A 20,643-nucleotide genomic window follows, 5' to 3' on the forward strand; every position below is an offset into this window, starting at 1 on the left:
GACACTCTTGTTGTCAATTCCTTCTCTCTTATCATGATATCGGCCCTTATTATCGGTGTCACTTCACGGTGAAGTGATTTCCAATTGATTTACACGACAATCACTTCACCGTGAGTGACGAGTGGTCGCTTAACTTCGTTTTCACCGTAATAAGGGCCATCGTCTTTCTTTCAGTGTGGAAGTAAAAATCGAAACCATTTATGTGTGCTTTCAAAATCGAAAGTAGAGGAAATCTTTATTTTTGCTGCCCGCTATGAGTCGACAGTGGATAAATTCTTTAGCTTTTAATAAATTAACTATCACTAAATTTTGCTTAACACATAAGCCTCTAGAAAGAAAAAAAAAACAAAAAATGGCGATATTCGCTCGTTAGAAAAGATTCACGACGATGGTTATCTATGCGTTTATAATACTGGAATCTCCGTCCGAAGGAGGCCCACTTTGCTCGCAAACTGAAACCACCCCGGTCGGGGTGTCAACTGGCGAGCAAAGTGGTCTCACTCCGGTGGAGCGATGGCTGAGCTAGGAGGAACTATTTTATGGAACTCTCAACAGACAGGTCACTATCACAGAACAGAAGTACGTCCATATGCTGATGAGCCAAAAGGTGGTGGCTCGTCCTGGGGATGGTGGTATTTCTTCGGGTTCGGCACCCTGTTTGCTCGCTTTGATCACGTACACTTGCGACCCCAGCTCGTTGGTGGCAGTCAGTTCGAAGATCTCCGTCTGCTCCGTTCGCTCGTTTATCCTCAACAGGACCAGGTAGTTTCCGAAACCCTAGGAATATTTAGTGGTATTTTAAACTTGTCACGGAGACTTGTCACCTGGCTTACCATATCTCTTGGGTAATAGGCTTGGTATGGTCCTGTGCTTTGACCTTCGATGATCGTCATGCCATCGACCTTCCACGACGTCCTCGGCCGTGGATTTGCTCTGATCGTGATGTTTACCATGGTATGCTCACCGTCACCGATGTAGATCGTGGGAACTCGTTCCGGTGAGACTGAACGGAAGATCCACAGTGAAATGATTATATATTCCAACAAAAAATAATGTTATACTTACATCGAATGTTCAGCGGAAGGAACGCCCGGTAATACCCTTTATTGATCGCAAAGTGTTCCGCCCGGCAAATGATCTTTTTCCCGTGATCCTCCGAAGTGATAAAATAATTCAACTCCTGTGTCACCGTCGTCAAATTCTTCCCCTTCTTATCGACCCTGTCGCTAAACTCCAACGGGCCAATCATCGAGCCATCAATCTGCTTTTCATCCAGCAGCCAGGTAAGATTCGCCACCGGAACCGCGTCCCGTGACGTACATTTTACTCTAATAGTTTGATTCGGCGCAAAAGCACCCTGCTCGACGATCGCATTCTCTCCGATCTCAATATCCGTAGGCTCGGGAGTTATCGTGAGGACCACTTCGATCGTTTCCATGAACACCTCTCCGCCAATGGTCATGTTGCACTGGAATTTGCCCTCGTTCACCGATTTGAGCGTGAAGAAGGTGATCCCGCAATCGCCGCGCTGCAAACTATTTCCGTAATATCCCAATCCATCGGGAAGATTGTGCACGTCATAGGTGCCGGTGAAGCCAGGGATTTTCACACTGAAACGAATATGGAATTATCTATGGAACATGGGATCCAGTATGCTAAACCGGGATGACTCACTCACCTGCAGGCGGTGGCGGGTTTGCTGCTTCGACATAGGAGATTGACGTCCTTGGAGAGGGTTTTCACGTACAGCTTGGGCGGGACTGTCTCAATGGTCTGTGATTCAACGAGCGAACCGGTGGTAACTGTAAAAACACGAGGATGATGAGAAAGGAACAGATCAGCTGGTTGTTGTTACGAGTAATGATGGCACGCTAAAATCAATATTGATGTTCGCCGTGACTGTTCGCTTGACGGTATCACTTGAAGGTGATCGGAAACAGATGGAGCGGGTTTTCTGCTGAGCGTTGTGGAGCGCGGTCTCAAAGGTGATGCCGATGATCTCAGACAAGCTCTCCCAGGAGCAACATAGTATATAATTCTTTTGTTCTGACTTAAGTACAGTTGCGGAGGCTGGCAATTGACATCATGCTCAGGATTGTTCTTGGCGTCGTGTACTATAAATACGTTCATGATTAACACCGTAAACGTATGATTTGAATTACATCTGACGTCATATAGCCAACGAAAGTTTGAATATTCATCACGAAACGATGATTTTTGTTAGCAACTGAACTACAACGTCAACAAACAAACCAAAAATGCTCAGGACTAATATTTGCATTCAACTCACGTTATCTTTGCGCTGCCCTTACTTGACTTGAAAGATATGATCATTTACTTATGAATTTGATTCCATCCGGTTGACCACAAACATCCTCTCACCACAAAAAAATAACGAAAAAATTGTGACAACATTTCTGATCCATGGCAATTTGACGCAAACGATCGTTAACTGTCGCGACACCACTGCTTTGAACTTGAACTGACACTCCAAGTGCCTTTTCTAAATATTGACTTTCCTTAAGACCCTGACTGTATGAATGGGTTTAAAGCGCGACTGCCAGACATGTGGCCTTGATTACTTTTCCTTCACTTTGCATTCCAGCAGCTCGTGCATTTATACAAAGATTGATCGTTTTTAATGTGCCAGAACATAAGCAGGTTTTGATTAGGAGTACCGTAAAACGGGGGGAAGTCGATCACTTTTTTACCTTTATACCTACTGTTCAAACCATATGTTTGGCATACATACAAATATACCTCTAAAACCTGTACTAGCAAATGCTTTTCTAATGTATGGATTTAGTTTTCAAATTACATAGGGGAAATGGCTCTAATGTTGGTCTATGGATCTAAGATTGAGCCCATCGCTAAAAATCTGCTATTTATCAATGTTATCTAGATGAACGCGTCATTGAGACGGTACCTATGGATATTTTTGGTCGCTATTGAAAATTTAGTCAATTGCTAAATTTATGTATGGGCCCAAATTAAGGCCATTTAGGCCGACATTACATCCATTTCCCCTACTTGTCTTAATGCCCCTAATTTGGGCCTATACATACATTCAGCAATCGACTATATTTTCAATAGTGACCAAAAATATCCATAAGTACCGTCTTAATGACGCGTTCATCTAGATAAAATTGATAAATAGCTATTTTTTTAGCGATGGGTCCAATCTTAGATGCAATAGCCAACATTAGAGTCATTTCCAATATTTTGATGCAAAATAGTTTAAAATACGCTTAAATGTACGCAATTAGCATCAGTAATTCACGAACATTATTATTTTGATAGGAAATCGTTTTTTTTATTTTTTATAATATATTTGATAAGGCTCAATCGAATTAACTTTACAGAGCCGAAAATTATTTTTCACTATACCAAACGTCTTAAAACTATAGTCAAAAGGTACAACATAATAAACAATTTATCTTCCGCTATCCAATAAGCCTCCACCATCAGAAAATGAGCCGCTTCCAGTGGTTTCATTGTATGGCAGATTCGCCAACGGGGGTCAGAGCGCTTCCATTGCAGCAATGGACGCAAAACGTGGTCAGCACTCATACACTCATCACTTAACGGTTGCTTTCCAAGTCGATGACGCATCGACTGAAAAAAACTGCTGATGAAGAACAATGAGGAGGACCACACAATGACGAATAAACAGACGACCGTGTGACACACAACGAGAGTGGTCTGCTTATGTCGACAGCCGAGTGAACACTCAATACGAAATCGTTAGTTTTAACAAAATCTGAATTCACCCAGACAACCACCGTAGAAAGCATTTTGGGAGTCCCCAGCTCCTCTAGCTCAGTCGCACCTATTGCTGCCTGCTTTCATTCAAGTCGTCCTGGCCCTGAGTCTAAATGTGAGCTGAGGGTCTCCCAGCTTGCTACATCAGGCAAGTACTACTGTAATTGTGAGCTTTCGGAGCCTGATGTTGATCCGAATTTCAGTGCCAAAGAAACAACATCTGCCAGTTGGTTTCCCGGAGCCTCCTCTGATAGCCGGATAAGGGGACGCACTCTTGTCGCTCGCCTTGAGGAAGTCCCTTTTCCACTCTCCGCATTTGAACCCTTCCCGACAGCGACCAGCAGACATCGCGATCCTGCGCTTGAGTTGAGAAACGGGGTTTTCCGAAATTTTGACGTAGGACTACGTCTTTTATTTCTATACTGGGAACAGAAAATGGAACATGAAACTGTTAAACGTTCTTCCCAAACCCAGTCCTCATAATCGAGAACCACTTGGTTGCACATCATTCTGCTTTAACCTGAAATGATATTAATAAGCGCTGCTGTATGGCAACAGCTCATTTTCGCTTCGGACGGCGTGGTGGTCTGTAATAGCAGTAGTAGGAAGGTGGTAGCTAGTCCACTCTTCCACACCCAACAAGCAACAAGTGACTGGTCGTGGCAAAAGAGGAAAAGGTGCCAAGCGTCATCGCAAAGTTCTGCTACGAGAAAACACAAGGTGTGCTGAAGGTGTTCCTGGAAAATGAGATCCTTGATTAGCGACAGAGACACAATTTTGGCAACAAAACGGCCCTTTTCAGGGCCACCAAGCGTATTACAGTAAAGAGTAGGAATATAATTCATCTGCCTGTTTGTCCATATTCAGAACCTCACGCCCCGAACGACTACACAAAATGTTCATGTTCGATTCTCTTCGTCAACTTTCTCTTTGAATCGCCACGGCTGGATACTTTCGATGGAAGAAGCAACAATCTAGCATCTAATTCGACGAAGACGGCCATTTTTGAAGCCGAGTTATTTACGAAAGAGAGAGTCGATGAAGAGAATCGATCAATGTTGATTGAACCTATTTAAAAGATACGCGAGATTTGTTTTCCGTGCTGAGCACCAATGCTACCGACACCTCACCAGCGTTGCCAGATAAACCGATTTATCGGTATTTATACCGATTTCCGAACTAGATACCGATATACAGATAAGGTTCCTCAGAATACCGATTTTTAAGGTTTTATACCGATTTATACCGATTTTATTAAATTATTAAAAATGATTATTACCTGCCCGCGCTCAAATTTCGGACAAAAATTATTGTGAGAGATTTGTATCTTTAAATATCTCAATTTTTTTGAGCCTTTAAAATAAAAAAAAAAACAGCTCTAAAAATGTCTTATGAATACTCTTTCGATTAATCTTTCAATTTCCTCACCGTTGTTGGCTACCCATGAATCGATAAACAGTCGATGGCTCTTTCTGGTAATTCCAGGGAATCGGGAAATACTTTTTAAGCATTATTTAACTTCCTGAATTTCCTTCCACCTTACATCGTAAATTATTTTACGATTCCTCTTGGAAACTTATGTCGACTTCCCTTGAAAGTTTCTTCAACCTTTGCTCGAATGATTATTCCATCTTTTTTCCACCAATTTTTTCAACTTTCCCGGAACTTTTAAGAAGTTCTGAAGCTTCAGAAATGCCCAGGCTTTTGAGTAAGTTCGATAAATTGAAGAACATTTCAATAACTTCTGTTAAAGTTCTAAAACCCGGTCCAGCGAACTCCAGTGAACTTAAGGAAACATCATAAATATTTTGGATACTTCACAAGTCCAAAAAACTTTTGGAAAATCTAATGGTTTGCAGGACAGTTCCATTAGTTTCAGTAGAATTGAGAGAACTTTAGGAAGCTCCGAGAACATCAGGACAGAACAATCAATTTCAAGGAAATCGCTGAAATTTTAAGGGAGTTCCGAAAAACTCAGGCAATTTCCGAAAACTTCAGCAATGTTTCGAGGGGCTCATGCAAATTCAGTGCTTATTAATGGCAGTGTTGATAACTTTTAAAAATTAGAAAAATCGGGAATATCAGAGAACTTCAATGTTGATGTTACAATAAATTCAAGAAAATTGTGAGAGCGCTTAAGAAATTTCGTAATATTCAAGAAAGTCTAGAGACTTTCAAAGTTAATTAGATATATTTCGGTAGTCTCATTATAATCAGGGAAGTTCCAAGTATTTCAAAGTATTCAGGGATGTTTTATGACCTTTTTAAAAAATTTCTGGATCATTAGAACATCCCTCAAAGCTCTTTCTTCCGGAATTATGTCCTTGTTTCTTTCGACTGTTCCGCTAGTGCTTTGCCCAACTAACAATTTTAGCTGCAACTCAGCTTATACAGGCAAAAATTAGCTGCATAAGGCAAATTTTGGTAGTATAAGCTAATCTGCAGCTAAAATTGTTTGCTGGGTGGCTTCCGACTTCCTCCAGAATTCTTTCCCAATCTACCTTAGGAAGTTTCTTCTGTCTTCTGCAGGAAGTTCAATTATTCTTCTCCCAGAAATGTCTTTCGTCTAGTTCTGGAATTTTGTACAGTTGGATTTTTTTTTACTTCTATTGGGAGGTTTTTCTTTAAATTTTCGCTAGAAGTTTCTCAATTTATGTCTTGAAAGTTTCGCGGATGATTTTCCGATTTCTCTCAGATCTTTCCTCAAATTTCCTCCAGGGGAGCTTCTTTCTTCTTTCTCTGGATGTTGTTGTCAACTTCCTCCAGAAGCTAAATCAAACATTCCCCGGAGATTTCTTCCAAAAGTTTCCGATCATAAAGATAAAAATTTTCGCTTTCAAAATCGGCAAAAATTTAAAATTAATTAAAATAGTAAATACCGATAAGTACCGATTTTTTAAAACCTTTGATACCAATAAGCTTTAAAACATTCTGGCAACGCTGTGCCTCACAATGGCTTTTTCTATCCTGATATGGATCTACTTAGTACTAAGCTGATGCATGATTTTAATATTACACCCGAGGGGGACGACTCTATCTACGATCCAGAAAAGATTGTGTTTTGCTGTGGCTAGCTGCACGCACGCTGAGTAGATAGAAGGCAGGATTTATGTCGATTTTGAAGATTTCCTGCAAAAATATGAAGTGCGATGTAAGTAGATGCGAGAAATGAAAGATGATTTTTCGAAGATTTATTCCTTCGATTTATTCGATTACACCTGCCACCGTTTCCTACGATTTTCGCAACGCCGACCATGGACTTATGCCGACTTATTGGACACCGTTGACATTGAGTCCACCGCTCAAACTATTTCCAATATCTTGCCATATGTCATTGACAGACACGTTCCGAAAAAGATTCATCATTATACGACCCATCCACCATGGCATACGAGCGAATTTCGTCGTCTGAAATCCAGAAAGAGCCCTTCAACATCACTATGTCAGGATCAATCACGAATACAAACGAGTGGCGAAACGATGCTTTCTTCAGTATCGATCTGGATTACAGAGAAAGCTTAAGTCACGTCCCAAGCAGTTTTGGAAGATTGTCAACGAACAACGTCAGCTGCCGTCGTCTATGATACATAATGGTAACGTGGCCTCATATACGCAAGATATCTGTCAGCTGTTCTCTGAACAATTTGCTAGTGTCTTTACGGAGGAGAGACTGAGTGACGACCATGCCCGACTAACTGCCAGTAACGTACAACTCTCTGGCCAAACCATGAGCAGAATTGACATCACTACCGAGATATTTTCCAGGGCTTCCTCGAAACTCAATTCATCGTACAATCCGGGTGGACGTCGGCGTTTCCCGCATATGTTTCCAGTACACAAGAAGGGCAACAAACAGGATCGTTGGCAACTACCTTGGCATCGCTTCGCTTAGCGCTGTTGCTAATTAGCATCGACCAGCATGGTTTCATGAGCCTTACTTACTAAATCTCTAACAGTATGTCGGATCGTGCTCAAATAAATCATGGCATATCAATCGCAAAACTGAACAGGACTTATATCCACGGCTGCCTTTTGCAATGGTTTCAGTCGTAACTCACAGATCGCTATCTTACTGTTATCATTAGTGACCACCAGTCCCGTACGTTTGCTGCCACGTTCGGCATACCCCAGTAGGGTGGGGCTTATTTTTCAAAATCTTTCGGGGACACGTTTTCTCATGTGGAAAATGATTATTAGGGCCAAATGAACAACATATCCAAAAATGAGCGTTTTTCGTTAAGATTTAGAGGTGACGCCAGAGGCCTAAGTCCAATATATCGATCGAAGCTGATCTCGAAGCATCTCGTATGCCGTTGACAAAGCTTCCAGAATTCTAGGGTTTATCTTCAGGATTGCCAAAGTCTTCACGGATATCTACTGCCTTAAATCGTTGTACTACTCCTTGTCTCTCTCCATATTAGAATACTGAGATATGTGCTACGTAAACTGCCGTGGACGGATCCCTTCCGATTGCCTAGCTGCGAAAGTCGTTTGCAACTGATCCATCAGGAGCCCCTGTCGGTCCGAAGAGATACAGCAAGGGCATTGCTAATTGCGGATATTTTGCAAGGTCGCACCGATTGCCCTGTTCTCCTAGAGCAAGTTGACATCAATGTTCAACCCCGAGCCCTACGGCATAATTCACTGCTGTATAGCTTGTTAGAGGAAACGTTTCAAACGTTCTATTTTAAACTACTTACTGAAATACTAAACAAATTATCTACTAACAATATCATAAAAAAGGAGAAACGAAAATTTAACGGTGTAGTGATCAGCTTCACCACAATGATCAACTTCACCCCATTTTACGGTATGCAAAAAAAAACCAATCACAGCAAAATTCGTCGCTAGCGATCATGATTGGAATACTATTAATCCTTCTGCACAAACAAAAAAGAACTAGCTCCGGAATTAATCATGTTCGATCATTCCACATTAAATCGTCACGAAACTTGCTCCGAGAATAGCCAACGACCACGAAGAACGTGACGGAATGTCGAATGATTGTTCCTGATAAAGGTGAGCGAGACGGAAACCTCAAAGCGGGAATAATCCAAGGATGGCATCATTCAATGGCACTTGGATTAAGTTGCTCAGTTTCCAGTGAAAATGTCCCAATAATGATTGTGCTATCTACCCCATGACACATCATCATTGGGAAGGTGGCATAATCTTATCACTAAATTGCAAAACAAGTATGAAACATTGCGTCGCTATTCGCCCAGGACTGTTTTTTAATAATCATCAAAATGTGTCCAGTCGAGATAAGAGAGCTGTCGATGGAATCATTAATGTGAAATGAATCACTTCAAGAATTAACAAGCCTTTTGAAATTTCAGGAATAATATGCAACTATAGTGTATGTCTTAAAGGCTATACATTAGCCGCATACATCACTATTGGTAAATTTCATTGCCAGAGCCTGATGAGCCTTCAGAATTCCTTAGTTTTATGTTTTTAATACCTTAGTCTTTCAGAGATCTCTTACAACCATATTTAGATTACTAATGCGATTTTTCTCGAAATAACCTTGAAACTCTTTTACAAGGTAACCAGTGATTTTTGCTTTTAAAATTTCCTATTTATTCCTAGTTTTTCCGGTACAAATCTCAAACTTTTTTCGGTTTTTAAAACAGTAGACCCTGCATTTATTCGGTGGGTGGAACCGTCTACACATCGCTGTTTCTCGGCTGTTCTTCAACCAATTAGTCTGTTAATTTTTTGTATGTAATTAGTGTCAACCATAAACTTGTTATCTACAGAAAATCAACTCAATTCGTTGAACGACAGCCATGAAAAAGCGGTTGGTAGACGATTCCATCCACCGCAGATATGGAGGGTCATTCAGTAAAAAACAAATTAAAGTCTTCAATAGTACAGGGCTGGTAGTGGGTATTAGATATAATAGTAGTGGCTTTAAGGACTGAAATATCTAAAATAGTGGGGCAGGCACCCATACATCAGCAATGATCTTCTAATGTAAACTCACATTCAAGCTGGTGTGCAAGTATGATATACGTCCAAAACGTATTGTACTGCTGTTCCATGTTGCTCTCGTTCAGCGCGTGCTTGCTTGACAGTTTCAATTTGACCATGTTCAAGAAATAAGTGACCAAAATGCGACTTATAGTTGTAAACATAGTGAAAAGTAGGGGAAATGTATGTAATGTCGGCCTAAATGCCCCTAATTTGGGCCCATACATAAATTCAGCAATCGACTAAATTTTCAATAGCGACCAAACATATCCACTAGAACCATCCCAAAGACGCGTTCATCTAGATAAAATTGATAAATAGCAGATTTTTAGCGATGGGCCCAATCTTAGATCCATAGGCCAACATTAGAGCAATTTCCTCTGGTCGTTATGATTTTTTTTCCTTTGATTTCCGTCGATCTTGTTTTCTGTGCTGATCCCCAATGGTACCGACGCCAGGGAGGCAGCTCCCAAACCTGGACCCTACCTATCGACCCATCAACTCATGAACCGGGGACCAAAGGCTTTACTTCCCTTCCGAAGGAAGGCGTGATCAGAGATGTTATGCCTCAGAACATCCCGGCGGCGCCGACTGGGATTGAACCCAGGCCTGCTGGGGTGAGAGGTAATGACGCTTACCACTACACCACCGGCGCTGCTATAGTTGGTATGATGGCACATCGAAAATGTTTGCTGTTTTAGGTTTATTGAATTAGTATCTCATAAAATTTGACATACGATATGACCCTTTAAAGCGAAAGATTCAATAGAAAGTTTATGACCAAACCCACGGTATTCAAACTTCAAAAACCTGGAAAACCGGGATTCATCTGGAATTTTTTTTCCTAAAAATCCCTGAAAGTTTCAGAAAATTTAAAAAAAAATCTTGCTAAGGATATTAAAAAAAGAATGATTTTTAAAATACAAGCATTTAATTTTTCTCGATATTTTCATTCACACCTTGAACTTTATAGACAGTGGGTTAATTTTCAGTAACAAATAAATTTAAAAAAAAAATCAGAGGCTTAAATTGTTGTTTTATTTTTGGAGCATGCATATTTCCAACAAATTTGTATTTTGAACTAGAGCTGGACTTGAAAGTTACAATTCTTCATGAAATTTTCATGAATCTGGAGTCAAATTCCATGCACAGTTTTAAAGGCTTGTGGAAATTTATTACAATTCCTAAGGACTTCATTCCAAGCGAGTTCTGGGGAAGAAAAACATCAAATGTAATTTTCAAGGTACTTCTGAGCAGTGTTGGCAAAATTAGAAATCAATTGATATTTTTCCGCTCTCATGGGCTTGCAATATCACGCATAATATTGGAACAAGATATCATGCTTGATATTTATTTTACAAGCTCCTTTGATATTGCGAGACTATTCACAACGTTCAAAAATCAAGCTGAGAGTTGACTCGACACAAAAATGATTCCATTGCACATTGTTTTCTTAAAAAGAGAAAGCATAGTTTGCAATCTCTTTTTAATCTTCACCGATGGCAGACGCAAAGGGACTGCTGTAAGCCGTTATGGAAGTTTCGGTTGCATTCGGGTGTAAAGCAAAAATCATAAAACTCAATCTCACCACAGTTTGGTGAGATTTGCAGTTGGTGAGTTTTGTTAGCTTGATATTCCGAGCTGCGATATCACAGCTTGCAAAATCAACCGCAGTTGTTTGCTTGTTGATTTTTGTCTACGAAAATCAAGCGTGATCTTGGGCGTTGGCGAACTTCGATTTTTTTATATTTTCTCAACACTGCTTCTGAGGAATTTTCGATTTCATGTGAAGCCTGATAGTTTTGAGAAGAATTTCAAGAAACTCTGAATTGAATTAAAAGCAAATTTCAATGAAAATTCTAAGGAATTTCTGAAGAGCACAACTCCTGTGAACTTCAAAGGAAAATTCCAAGGGCATTCTGAGGATAATTTCATAAACTTTGTGGGAGAAAACGAATCCGGAGCATTAGTACTTGGATTTTTTTTAAATACTTAAAGGAGGATTTCAATTAAATCTAATAAGAACTCCATTACAATTTCAAAGGAATTCGGAAAATAAATTCAGGAAAGTTTGCAAACAAATTATGAGTAGAAATCTAAGGAATTTGTGAGGAGAAATGCCAATGAATTCTTAGGAGACTTTCAATGTTAGTAGAATTCCAAGGGAAGGAGTGAAATTGAAAAGGAAATCTGAAATGAAGTAATTGAATATTCGAATAATCTTTCCAAAGAGTGTCTTATTGTGCACAGATAAAAAAATCTGAATTTTAATAGGGGAAACGCTCCTATAGTTGCGGTACGTAGAAGCGTTAGGTTCCTATAGTTGTGCATGGAGACTCAATACACAACTATAGGAACCTAACGCTTCTAACGTACCGCAACTATAGGAGCGTTTACCCTAGTGATGTAAACATTCAGGAGTGACGCTCCATTTATGTGCATCATATTGAACAGAAATTTGCACTACTTTTTTTAACTGTATGGACAATTTCAAGGTAACTCCGGTAACTTACGAAAAGTAAATTGAATTCGGAAGGTAGTTTCTTCGAAAGTTCGAGGAATATTTCAATGGAAATCGCCGTTGAATATGTAATGAACAATTCTGAGGTCTTCCAAACAACTTGAAAGTTCCCAAATTTTTCTTGAAGTTAATGAAACTACCTTGAAGTTCTTTTGTAGCTTGAGAAACTGGCTCTCAATACTTCTCATCAAATTCTTAAACTTTCCTGAACTTTAAAGGGCTTCCTAAATTTTCATCAATGTTTCTAACGACCATGGATCTCCTACAAAGATTTAACAGCTCGCTGAAGTTTTCGAAACTTATTTAAAATTATGTGACTTCTCTAATGTTAACGCAACTGCTCTGAGGTTCTCTGTTCTTTTATGAAATTCTTAAAACTTCTCTTAAGTTTTTGCAGTTCTCACGAAGCTTGTTGTTGTTAAAGTCCTAAAAATGTGTAAGCTTCCGTGAAGTTCTGAACTTATGCGAAGAACTCAATTAACTTTTTAACGTGTCTGAAGTAATCTGAAAATCTAGGAACTGCTTTAAATTTATCATTTATTTTCTCAAACAAATCGATTTCAGAGCTTTCGGAATTTGCGAAGCTAACTAAACTTCTTTCAAATGTTCCCGAACTGCAAAAATTCCCCTTATTTGAGAACCACCCTGACGTCTGCAAACACCAAAAGAAGGGAATTTTTAAGAACAAAAACTTCTTTGAAGACACTTATTATCCAAATATTGAAACAAATGTACTATCTCATTTTATATAAATTTGTCATTAGAGTGGTCCTATGAAATCCATCTTTTGCCAATAACTTTTTTATTTGAAATTTATCATGAAAGTCATCTTCTAGAGACTTTTAAAACTCTTTAAGACGAATGTTTTATAGCTGAATTTGTTGCCTGTATCTCTTCTAAAAAAAATATACTCAAATATAGTAAAAAATATGAATAAATTGAAATTGATTTTATACGAGTTTAATAAATAACATACCTTCAATTTTTTCATATTATTGAGAATAATATACGCTCTTTCAAATGCTGCAAAAAAACTTTTTTTTGTTTGCCCCAACCAGAGATATTAACATTTGAAAAGTGCATATTTTTAGTATAAAAACGTCAATAACTCTTGATCGGCGAAAGATATTGACAAGCTTTGTGCAGCAAAAATTTGCGCCTTTCTAAGATCTAAAAGTTATCTGAAGACACCTTTGCTGAAAAATTCGAAATAAGAAAAATAGAGCAAAAAAACTGTTTTTTTAAGAGCCACCCTAACTCAATTCAAGAAAATAGCTCTAAATCGTCCAATTTAAGAGATACAAAAAAGTTATTTCCAACAAAGTTGCTTGAAATTAGCTCAGCTATAACTTTGCCCAAGAATGTATACCTTAATTTATTCAAACAAAAAAGTTAGATTTTTGATTTTAATGATAATAGGAACCACCCTAGAATTCATTGTTATAAAAATGAGGGCCTAACTATAAGGAACAACTTTGTAGAAGAAACTTTTAGTCTAAAGTTTCAATTTCAGGCTCAAAACATATCATTCCAGCTAAATCTGCATTCTCGACCACTGTGCATTGCTAAAAATCTGCTATTGCTGTCATTGGGATGATACTAATGGATATTTTTGGTCGCAATTGAAAATTCAGCCGACTGCTGAATTTATGTATGGGCCCAAATTAGGGGCATTTAGGCCGACATTACATCCATTTCCCCTATACTCATAATTCCCTGGCGCTTTTGACGTTTTCGGATCAATCATAGCATTGTTGGAACACCCCATAATTCCACGGAGCTCCTCGTAACTCGCTGCTAATTTGCTTAAGGTAATGGAATTATTCTGAAGCTATCTGATCGTCGTCCAAGTACTCGGAACTTTGCTGAATATCATGACACTACCTAAAAATATTATATTATATAAAATTTATAGGAAGTTCCCTGGAATCTCTTGAATGTATCGCTATTTGCTAAAAGCTCCCGCATTTTTTTTTTAATTAAGGGGGTATTCCCAATCTTTTGCCTTTTTTCGGCCTGTTTTTCAATTAATTTGTTTTCAAGGAAAATGAATAGAAATGCGCCTAACTCTTTGGGATTCTTGTTTATTGAACATTAAAGTTTACAAATAAAAATTTTTCGACATAAAAAAGACATTATTGACGTCACAAAATGGCGGCAAACAGACCCCTGTTCGCCGCAAACGCCTGGACGGGCGAAGACTTTTCTCTGGAACGGCTTCATCTGAAACAGATTTCGTGATTAGGCAGACAATCCAAACTGAATTTTATCCTTCTTGAAGCAATCCCAGGTTAAAAATTTAATCGAGAACACTATAAAATAGTGTATTCATAGTCACATCTTGCCTGAAGTATAGAAGTATAGCTAATAATGTGACCATAAAATCAAAGCGTATGATTTCATATTATTTTCACCTGTGTCGTACACATGTTGCACATGTGGACGCGACGCCACTGAAAAAGTGACTCATGGTCAACCAGAATGTGACCAAATCAGTGACTTACGGATATAGAAAAAAAAATGAGAATTTTCAATTTGTTTAAAGGGTTTGTAACTGCACATGTAGTTATGTATCCTTGGTTAACTCAAATTTATGTTCTCTTTAAGGTGAAAGAGAACGTCATTATTTTTTGAAATTTTCAAAGGAATTTTTTTCGATTCAAACCGAAAATAGCTTCACTGTGCTCCGAACACATTTTCATGAACGTAATTTTGGTTTTGAGTGAAAAACTACTTTGATCCTCCAAATGACGTCTCCTTTCCCCTTAATGTATAAAGTAGGTTTACGTTAGTAACCAAGAGGGGGCTGAATTGCTGTAAAAAATATGTTTGATTTGAATCAGGTATGAACCTAAATTGAATATGCATGAATTTACAAAATTCCAGAGACTTGTAGCGAATCAAGTCTCATCCGTTCGTCTAAACTATTTCATTCGTATTCAGATGAAACGTACCCATTGAATTTTTTATAATAACAGAGACAAGTTTAAAATTACTGATATTGAAGTTTAGAATAAAAATATCAAAAGCATAATAACCCCAAATTGTTGCTTGGGATAGAGATAATTATTTTGGATAACATTTTACCTTTCGGAATGCAGTCTGTAGTTGGGAGATCAAAATACTATGTTTTCAAATACAAAAGTGAAATGCAAGGAAACTGCAAGGAGTATACTGCCCATAATAGGAAATCAAGCAAAGATGGGACTGATATGCGATTATGGGTAGTATAGTTTAAGATATGCTAAGTTTCAAATAGTAGCCTTAAAGTGGTCATTTTATACGATATATGAGGAGATGAAAGTATAGAGTTGATAGTTCCGTAAGAGTACGGCAGTGTGAAAATTGTATATAGAGAGTGGAAAGCGAGCAAGGACAACTTTGAGGATGGTACGAATCGGGTTGATCATGTCTTTTTACCAAGGGTGGCGGGGGTATACTTCTCACCATCCCTCTCCAACTGGGGAGTTTGGCGGACAGGCTTTACATCAATCAAACCAATAGCAAAAAGGGTTCTTTAAATTCATTATTTTTAATAAGAAAATTACTGCGGCGCCGGAGGTATCGTGGTAAGCGTGATTACCGCTCACCCCAGCAGGCCTGGGTTCCATCCCAGTCGGCGCCGCCGGTATTTCTGAGGCATAACATCTCTGCCGTTGGTCCCCGGTTCATGAGTTGATGGGTCGATAGGTAGGGTCCAGGTGTGGGAACTGCATCCCGAGCAGGAACCGATAGCTAATCGATAACAAATGAATATCTTAATGTGGTATGATACCAGATGTCGATATGCTTCCCAAGTAATAATAAAAGCTGAACATTAAAAACAGAAGCTGATTATTGGTTGATTTAAGGTGTACGAAGCTGATTAACATCAGGTTGAATATATAGTTGATTAGTAGTGCATGAAGCGAATTGTATCTCCATAATTCAAACTCAGCTGATCCAAAGATTGAACAAGCCTTATTTAAGCTTAACACAACTCCACAAATCAGCAATGCGTTACACATATTTTGATAGCTTGATTTGTTAAATGTCGTCAGTGTCTGTGTCACTCGCTGCACATTTCCAACGGAACGTGGATTTGATAAAGAGTCAAACAATGTTATTAAAAATCTAATACTGCTTCTTGATTCTAAATGCGTCCTACGAGTTTCAATTCCGTCCTGACGCATTGAAATGCAATTAGATTTTCTTCGTTCTAACGATAAACGTAGAAAAAGGGGATTTGCTAGGAGCGCTGTTTGTTTGTTTTGAGAACAATGAGTGTAAATATTCAATGACTGATGCAAAATTTGAAATTTTTGCTCCACAGTGTTCAAACGGTTTCAAATCGGGTCCTGATTTGTCTCCGAAAGTTTATACTCATTTGATATGAAACTGACTTGGCACAAACCATTTAAAGTTTATATGGAAATTACTATGGGAAAACCAAACTTTTTGTTCATTGTCTCCTAGCTTTTTTACATATTGTAGTATTAACAAATTCTATTGCTATTATTATGGCAATTTTTATCAGCTACAACTTTGCATAAAATCATTTTTCAGCCAAACGTCAAATTAAATAGTTATTAATTGTTTAAGAGATTGATAATCTAATGGCAAGATTAAGCCACTGTATTGTGGGCAACACTGTATTCTGCAGTGTGACATAGTAGCCATGATTTTTGTCGTCTATTCTACGCGCCATAAACACCAATGTTGCCTGCTGAACAGTTGATTGAGCATAATCATAAGACAATAGTAACTTGAATCATTAATAACTTTTGATCCTTACATTTTATCGAAAATTGATCTCCAACAAAGTTGTAGCTGAGAAAATGTTCAACAAGCTCAGCTATCATTTTCTAAAGTAGAGTGAACTGGTGAATTTTGAGATAGATATGAACCGAAATTGTGATTTCTTCATAGTAATTCCCATATAAACTTCAAATGGTTTGTGCCAAGCCAGTTTCTCACTAAATGAGTTCAAATTTTGGGAGGATAATTAAGGCCCAATTTGGAACCATTTGAGCACTGTGGAGCGAAAATTTCAAATTTTGCATCAGTCTAATATTCATACAATGCGCTGTAATAGGCTTCATGTTGTCACCCCTCACCATCCCTCTCCAAAGAGGGAGTTTGGTAAAGAGAGATGATAGAACCGATTTGTACCTTCCTAAAGTTGTCTACTCTCTATATGCAATTTTCACACTGCCGTACTCTAACGGAACTATCAATTCTATACTTTCATCTCCTCCTTATCTATCGTATAAAAATTACCACTTTAGTCTGTTATTTGAAATTAGAATCTTCAACTAAATATGTTAATCCAATTAGTCAGCAACAAGTTAAAGCAGTAAGATATTAAGCGGTCTTCCATTATTATTTTTGAAATAAAACTGAGCAAGGGTTGGAAAAGACTGCTATTTAATGCTTTAAAAAGCTTATAATGTTTATTACTTTTAAGGTTTTGGCTGATTAAAATCACCAGATTTAGATGTTTAAAAGCTGGACAAAGCTGGATTAATCAACACTTGTTAAGCATCCAATTGTTACCTGGGTTGTGGTTTAAAACCTTGTTTTGATATTATTCAGTTATCGAAATATTTTGTAAAATATCAAATGATTACCAAAATAACAAAATGTGATCTTTCAGTTTTTAGACAATAAAACCTAAAAGAGTTATTGAATTGGTATTAGAAGACCTTCAAAATAACAAACTATGGTATTCTGGCATCTAAAAAAGCGTCTGTTATCCGTTTGTTATTGTAATAACTAAATTATTTATTAGTTCGTTATTCATAGAATATTTTTGAGGTTTTATTTTTGGTATTTTACCTCTTATGTCAGCCTCACTAATACCATATTTAGGTTGGGAGTTATGCTATTTTCATACCTGAATTTGGTATTAATAAGTTATTTTTTTCCGGCTCGGGATCACTAGCTTCGGTAGCATAGGTTCCTAGCACGGAAAACACAATCAAGGAAAAAAAATGATAAAGTTAGATATTTTTAGGTTATTTATTCTACCCGGAATTATTCAAAAGGCACAAACCCAGCGTAAAAAGCTTAAACAGCTACTTATCGATTCATCATAGGCCAATTTACCCTAGAATCGAAGAAGAGTTCAAGGCGAAACAGAAAAAAAAATCGCTTTAAATAAAAGTTAACGACCGCAGAGTGGAGGATTTTGAATTATCATAGAAATAGCTCGTTTCGCACTCGCGCGGGCATAGTGCATAAATAGAAAATCCTCAGGCTTCACTTAACACATGCAAATATTCCCGAAACTTAATGAATTAAATCTTAAAATCCTAATCCATTTCATATTTTCCATTTACTTAGTAAGCAAGCGAAGCAAACACAACTTTTCCCAAAACGTCTCAAAAGAAAGAAAAAAATGTCAACGTTCCAAATGGGTTACCTCACTTCGCCGCTACCCGTTGTGTCAAGGTTCGTCTTGTAGCAGCACAATATTGACACGTCTCGAACGATAACAAACGCTCGTAAAGCAAACAGAAGCGTAATACGATTTCTGCTACTCTTAAACTAAACGGCCGGCCATCATAATGAGCTTTCTGTGCCGCAACGGCGCTGCAGCTGTCACCCGGCGAACAAACAATGCGGCTTTAATTTTAACGTTTTTAATGATCTTTCCATTCAGTTCTGGAACGGAGCCTGTCGCGCAAATTTGATCAGAAGCAATAGTAACTTTCCTAATGCTTTAATGATTGATAGACTAGCTGGAGCAGACGCACGTCTGCAGCTTCTTCTGTCTGTCTACTGCCTGTTGGACGTATTTTTAGATTCTCGGAAATTTCCGATCCCACGCTAGGTGTATCGTTTTGCAATGCGAGCTGAAATGTTGATGTATTGCACTAAATTGTTTCGCAACACGATTTTTTTGCGCTTGTTATTTTTATAGTCTGATCCGGGTTGAAAACAAATTTTAAGGAACTTATTTTTAAAAATCTAAAAAAAAATGCTGCCTCTGATAATTATGATTTCTTTCTACATGATGAGGGAATCGCGTAGAGGCAAAATTGAGAGTGAGTACATAAAGCAATTTGTTACATCATGGTTTATGTCTGTTTGTTTGGAAAGCGATTTAAATATTTTCTTTTTTATGCACACTTGAGTCACTTTTGAATCTGGAATGCATTTAACGTGAAATGGAAATTCCCGGCTGGAGGCGAAATAGAGTTCTGCACTGCATCGTGCGGTTCGAAGACAAGGACAAAAAATAACGATACAGCAATACTTTTTTCCATAAACTTCTTAGCTCACACATTAATTTGCGATTTGTACGAAGAATTTATGCTGGACAACAATACGACCGGTTTTTATAGCAGTATTGCGAAAAGAAGCGGCGCGAAATCTTGAACGGTTAGTCACTCTTTGTTTGAAAACAAATAAAGATGCGTTGGTAGGGTATATCGACTAGCCTTAAGCGTAAAGAGTGACCACTCTATGAGGTAATAGGTTCGATTCCTCCTACGATCTTGGAACTGGTCTGGTATGCAAATTTCTCGAAATCTCATGCGCATGCGGGTCTAAAAAATAAGGAACATATCTCATCGAACACCAATGTGAGAACAGGCAACAGATCCAGTTGGAAAGTAATAATCCAACTACAATCAGAATAAGAAGCACCACTGAGACAAAGGGGCGTTTCGATAAGAATAGCATGTGGTGATAAGGACAGCGTTGTCGATTTGTATTTGCATAGCTGACTTTGATGTCACATCTAATTTAGTCTCATTTTCATCTGTCATTCACTTGCTGAAGTGAATACTTATCTGTTGAGTAAATGACAGAGAAAACTGCACGTCAACGGCTGAAGGTCATCCCCAGAAGTAGCAACTCGGTAACTGGTTCCCTAGGGAACCGGTTCCTGTAGTTAATATGGAGGTTAATATCACGGAACATAAGCGATTTTTGTTCAGAAATTTCAGTTTGCTCAGTAAAAGCTGTAGCTGCAGACGAAAGTCATTTTGTGTTGGTGTCATTTTAGCTTGGTGCCTATAAAATTAACCAGTAAGGGGCCAGCGATGTGATGTGATGAAACAACAACAGATAGCAGACCACGACGATAGCGGCTCTAACTGCAGATAAACCAAGCATTTTTGTAAGGTGAATTGAAATGATATATGCGTAGTAGGAAAAAGAGAACAGTTGACATAGTTATTGTTGTACCTTCGAGCTGATAAATATGTACACAACTGTTCGACGTACTCGTTATCGATTCATTATTTATATCGATTGTTTAGCTAAACATACGAGAATTTTAAGACGTGAAGCTGCTCATATTAAAGGTTATTGCAATTTAGATCATAATTTTAAATTTGTTCCACAAACTGCATGTTAGTTAATTGACCAACAGTTAAGGCTGAGAATCTTGTCAT

The 20,643-nt window shown here is 38.2% G+C and overlaps 1 protein-coding gene across 1 annotated transcript in view; it reads right to left on the reverse strand.

Moving 5' to 3' along the window:
* Positions 1-251: 251 nt before the first annotated feature.
* The window catches only part of LOC135710940 (fasciclin-3-like), a 29,863-nt gene continuing 9,471 nt past the window's right edge, over positions 252-20,643 (reverse strand). Inside the window, exons 2-5 of the mRNA XM_065233664.1 lie at positions 1,679-1,802; positions 1,066-1,610; positions 834-1,003; positions 252-777 (exon numbers count right to left, since the gene is read on the reverse strand). Coding sequence (XP_065089736.1) covers positions 538-777; positions 834-1,003; positions 1,066-1,610; positions 1,679-1,802 — 1,079 coding nt within the window. The 3' untranslated portion in view covers positions 252-537. The remainder of the gene's footprint in view (positions 778-833; positions 1,004-1,065; positions 1,611-1,678; positions 1,803-20,643) is intronic.

This window comes from Ochlerotatus camptorhynchus, unplaced genomic scaffold (genome assembly GCF_037179485.1).
Source record: "Ochlerotatus camptorhynchus isolate MF236.1 unplaced genomic scaffold, CSIRO-AGI_Acam_v1.1 ptg000406l, whole genome shotgun sequence".
In the NCBI taxonomy this organism is placed as follows: Eukaryota; Metazoa; Arthropoda; class Insecta; order Diptera; family Culicidae; genus Ochlerotatus; species Ochlerotatus camptorhynchus.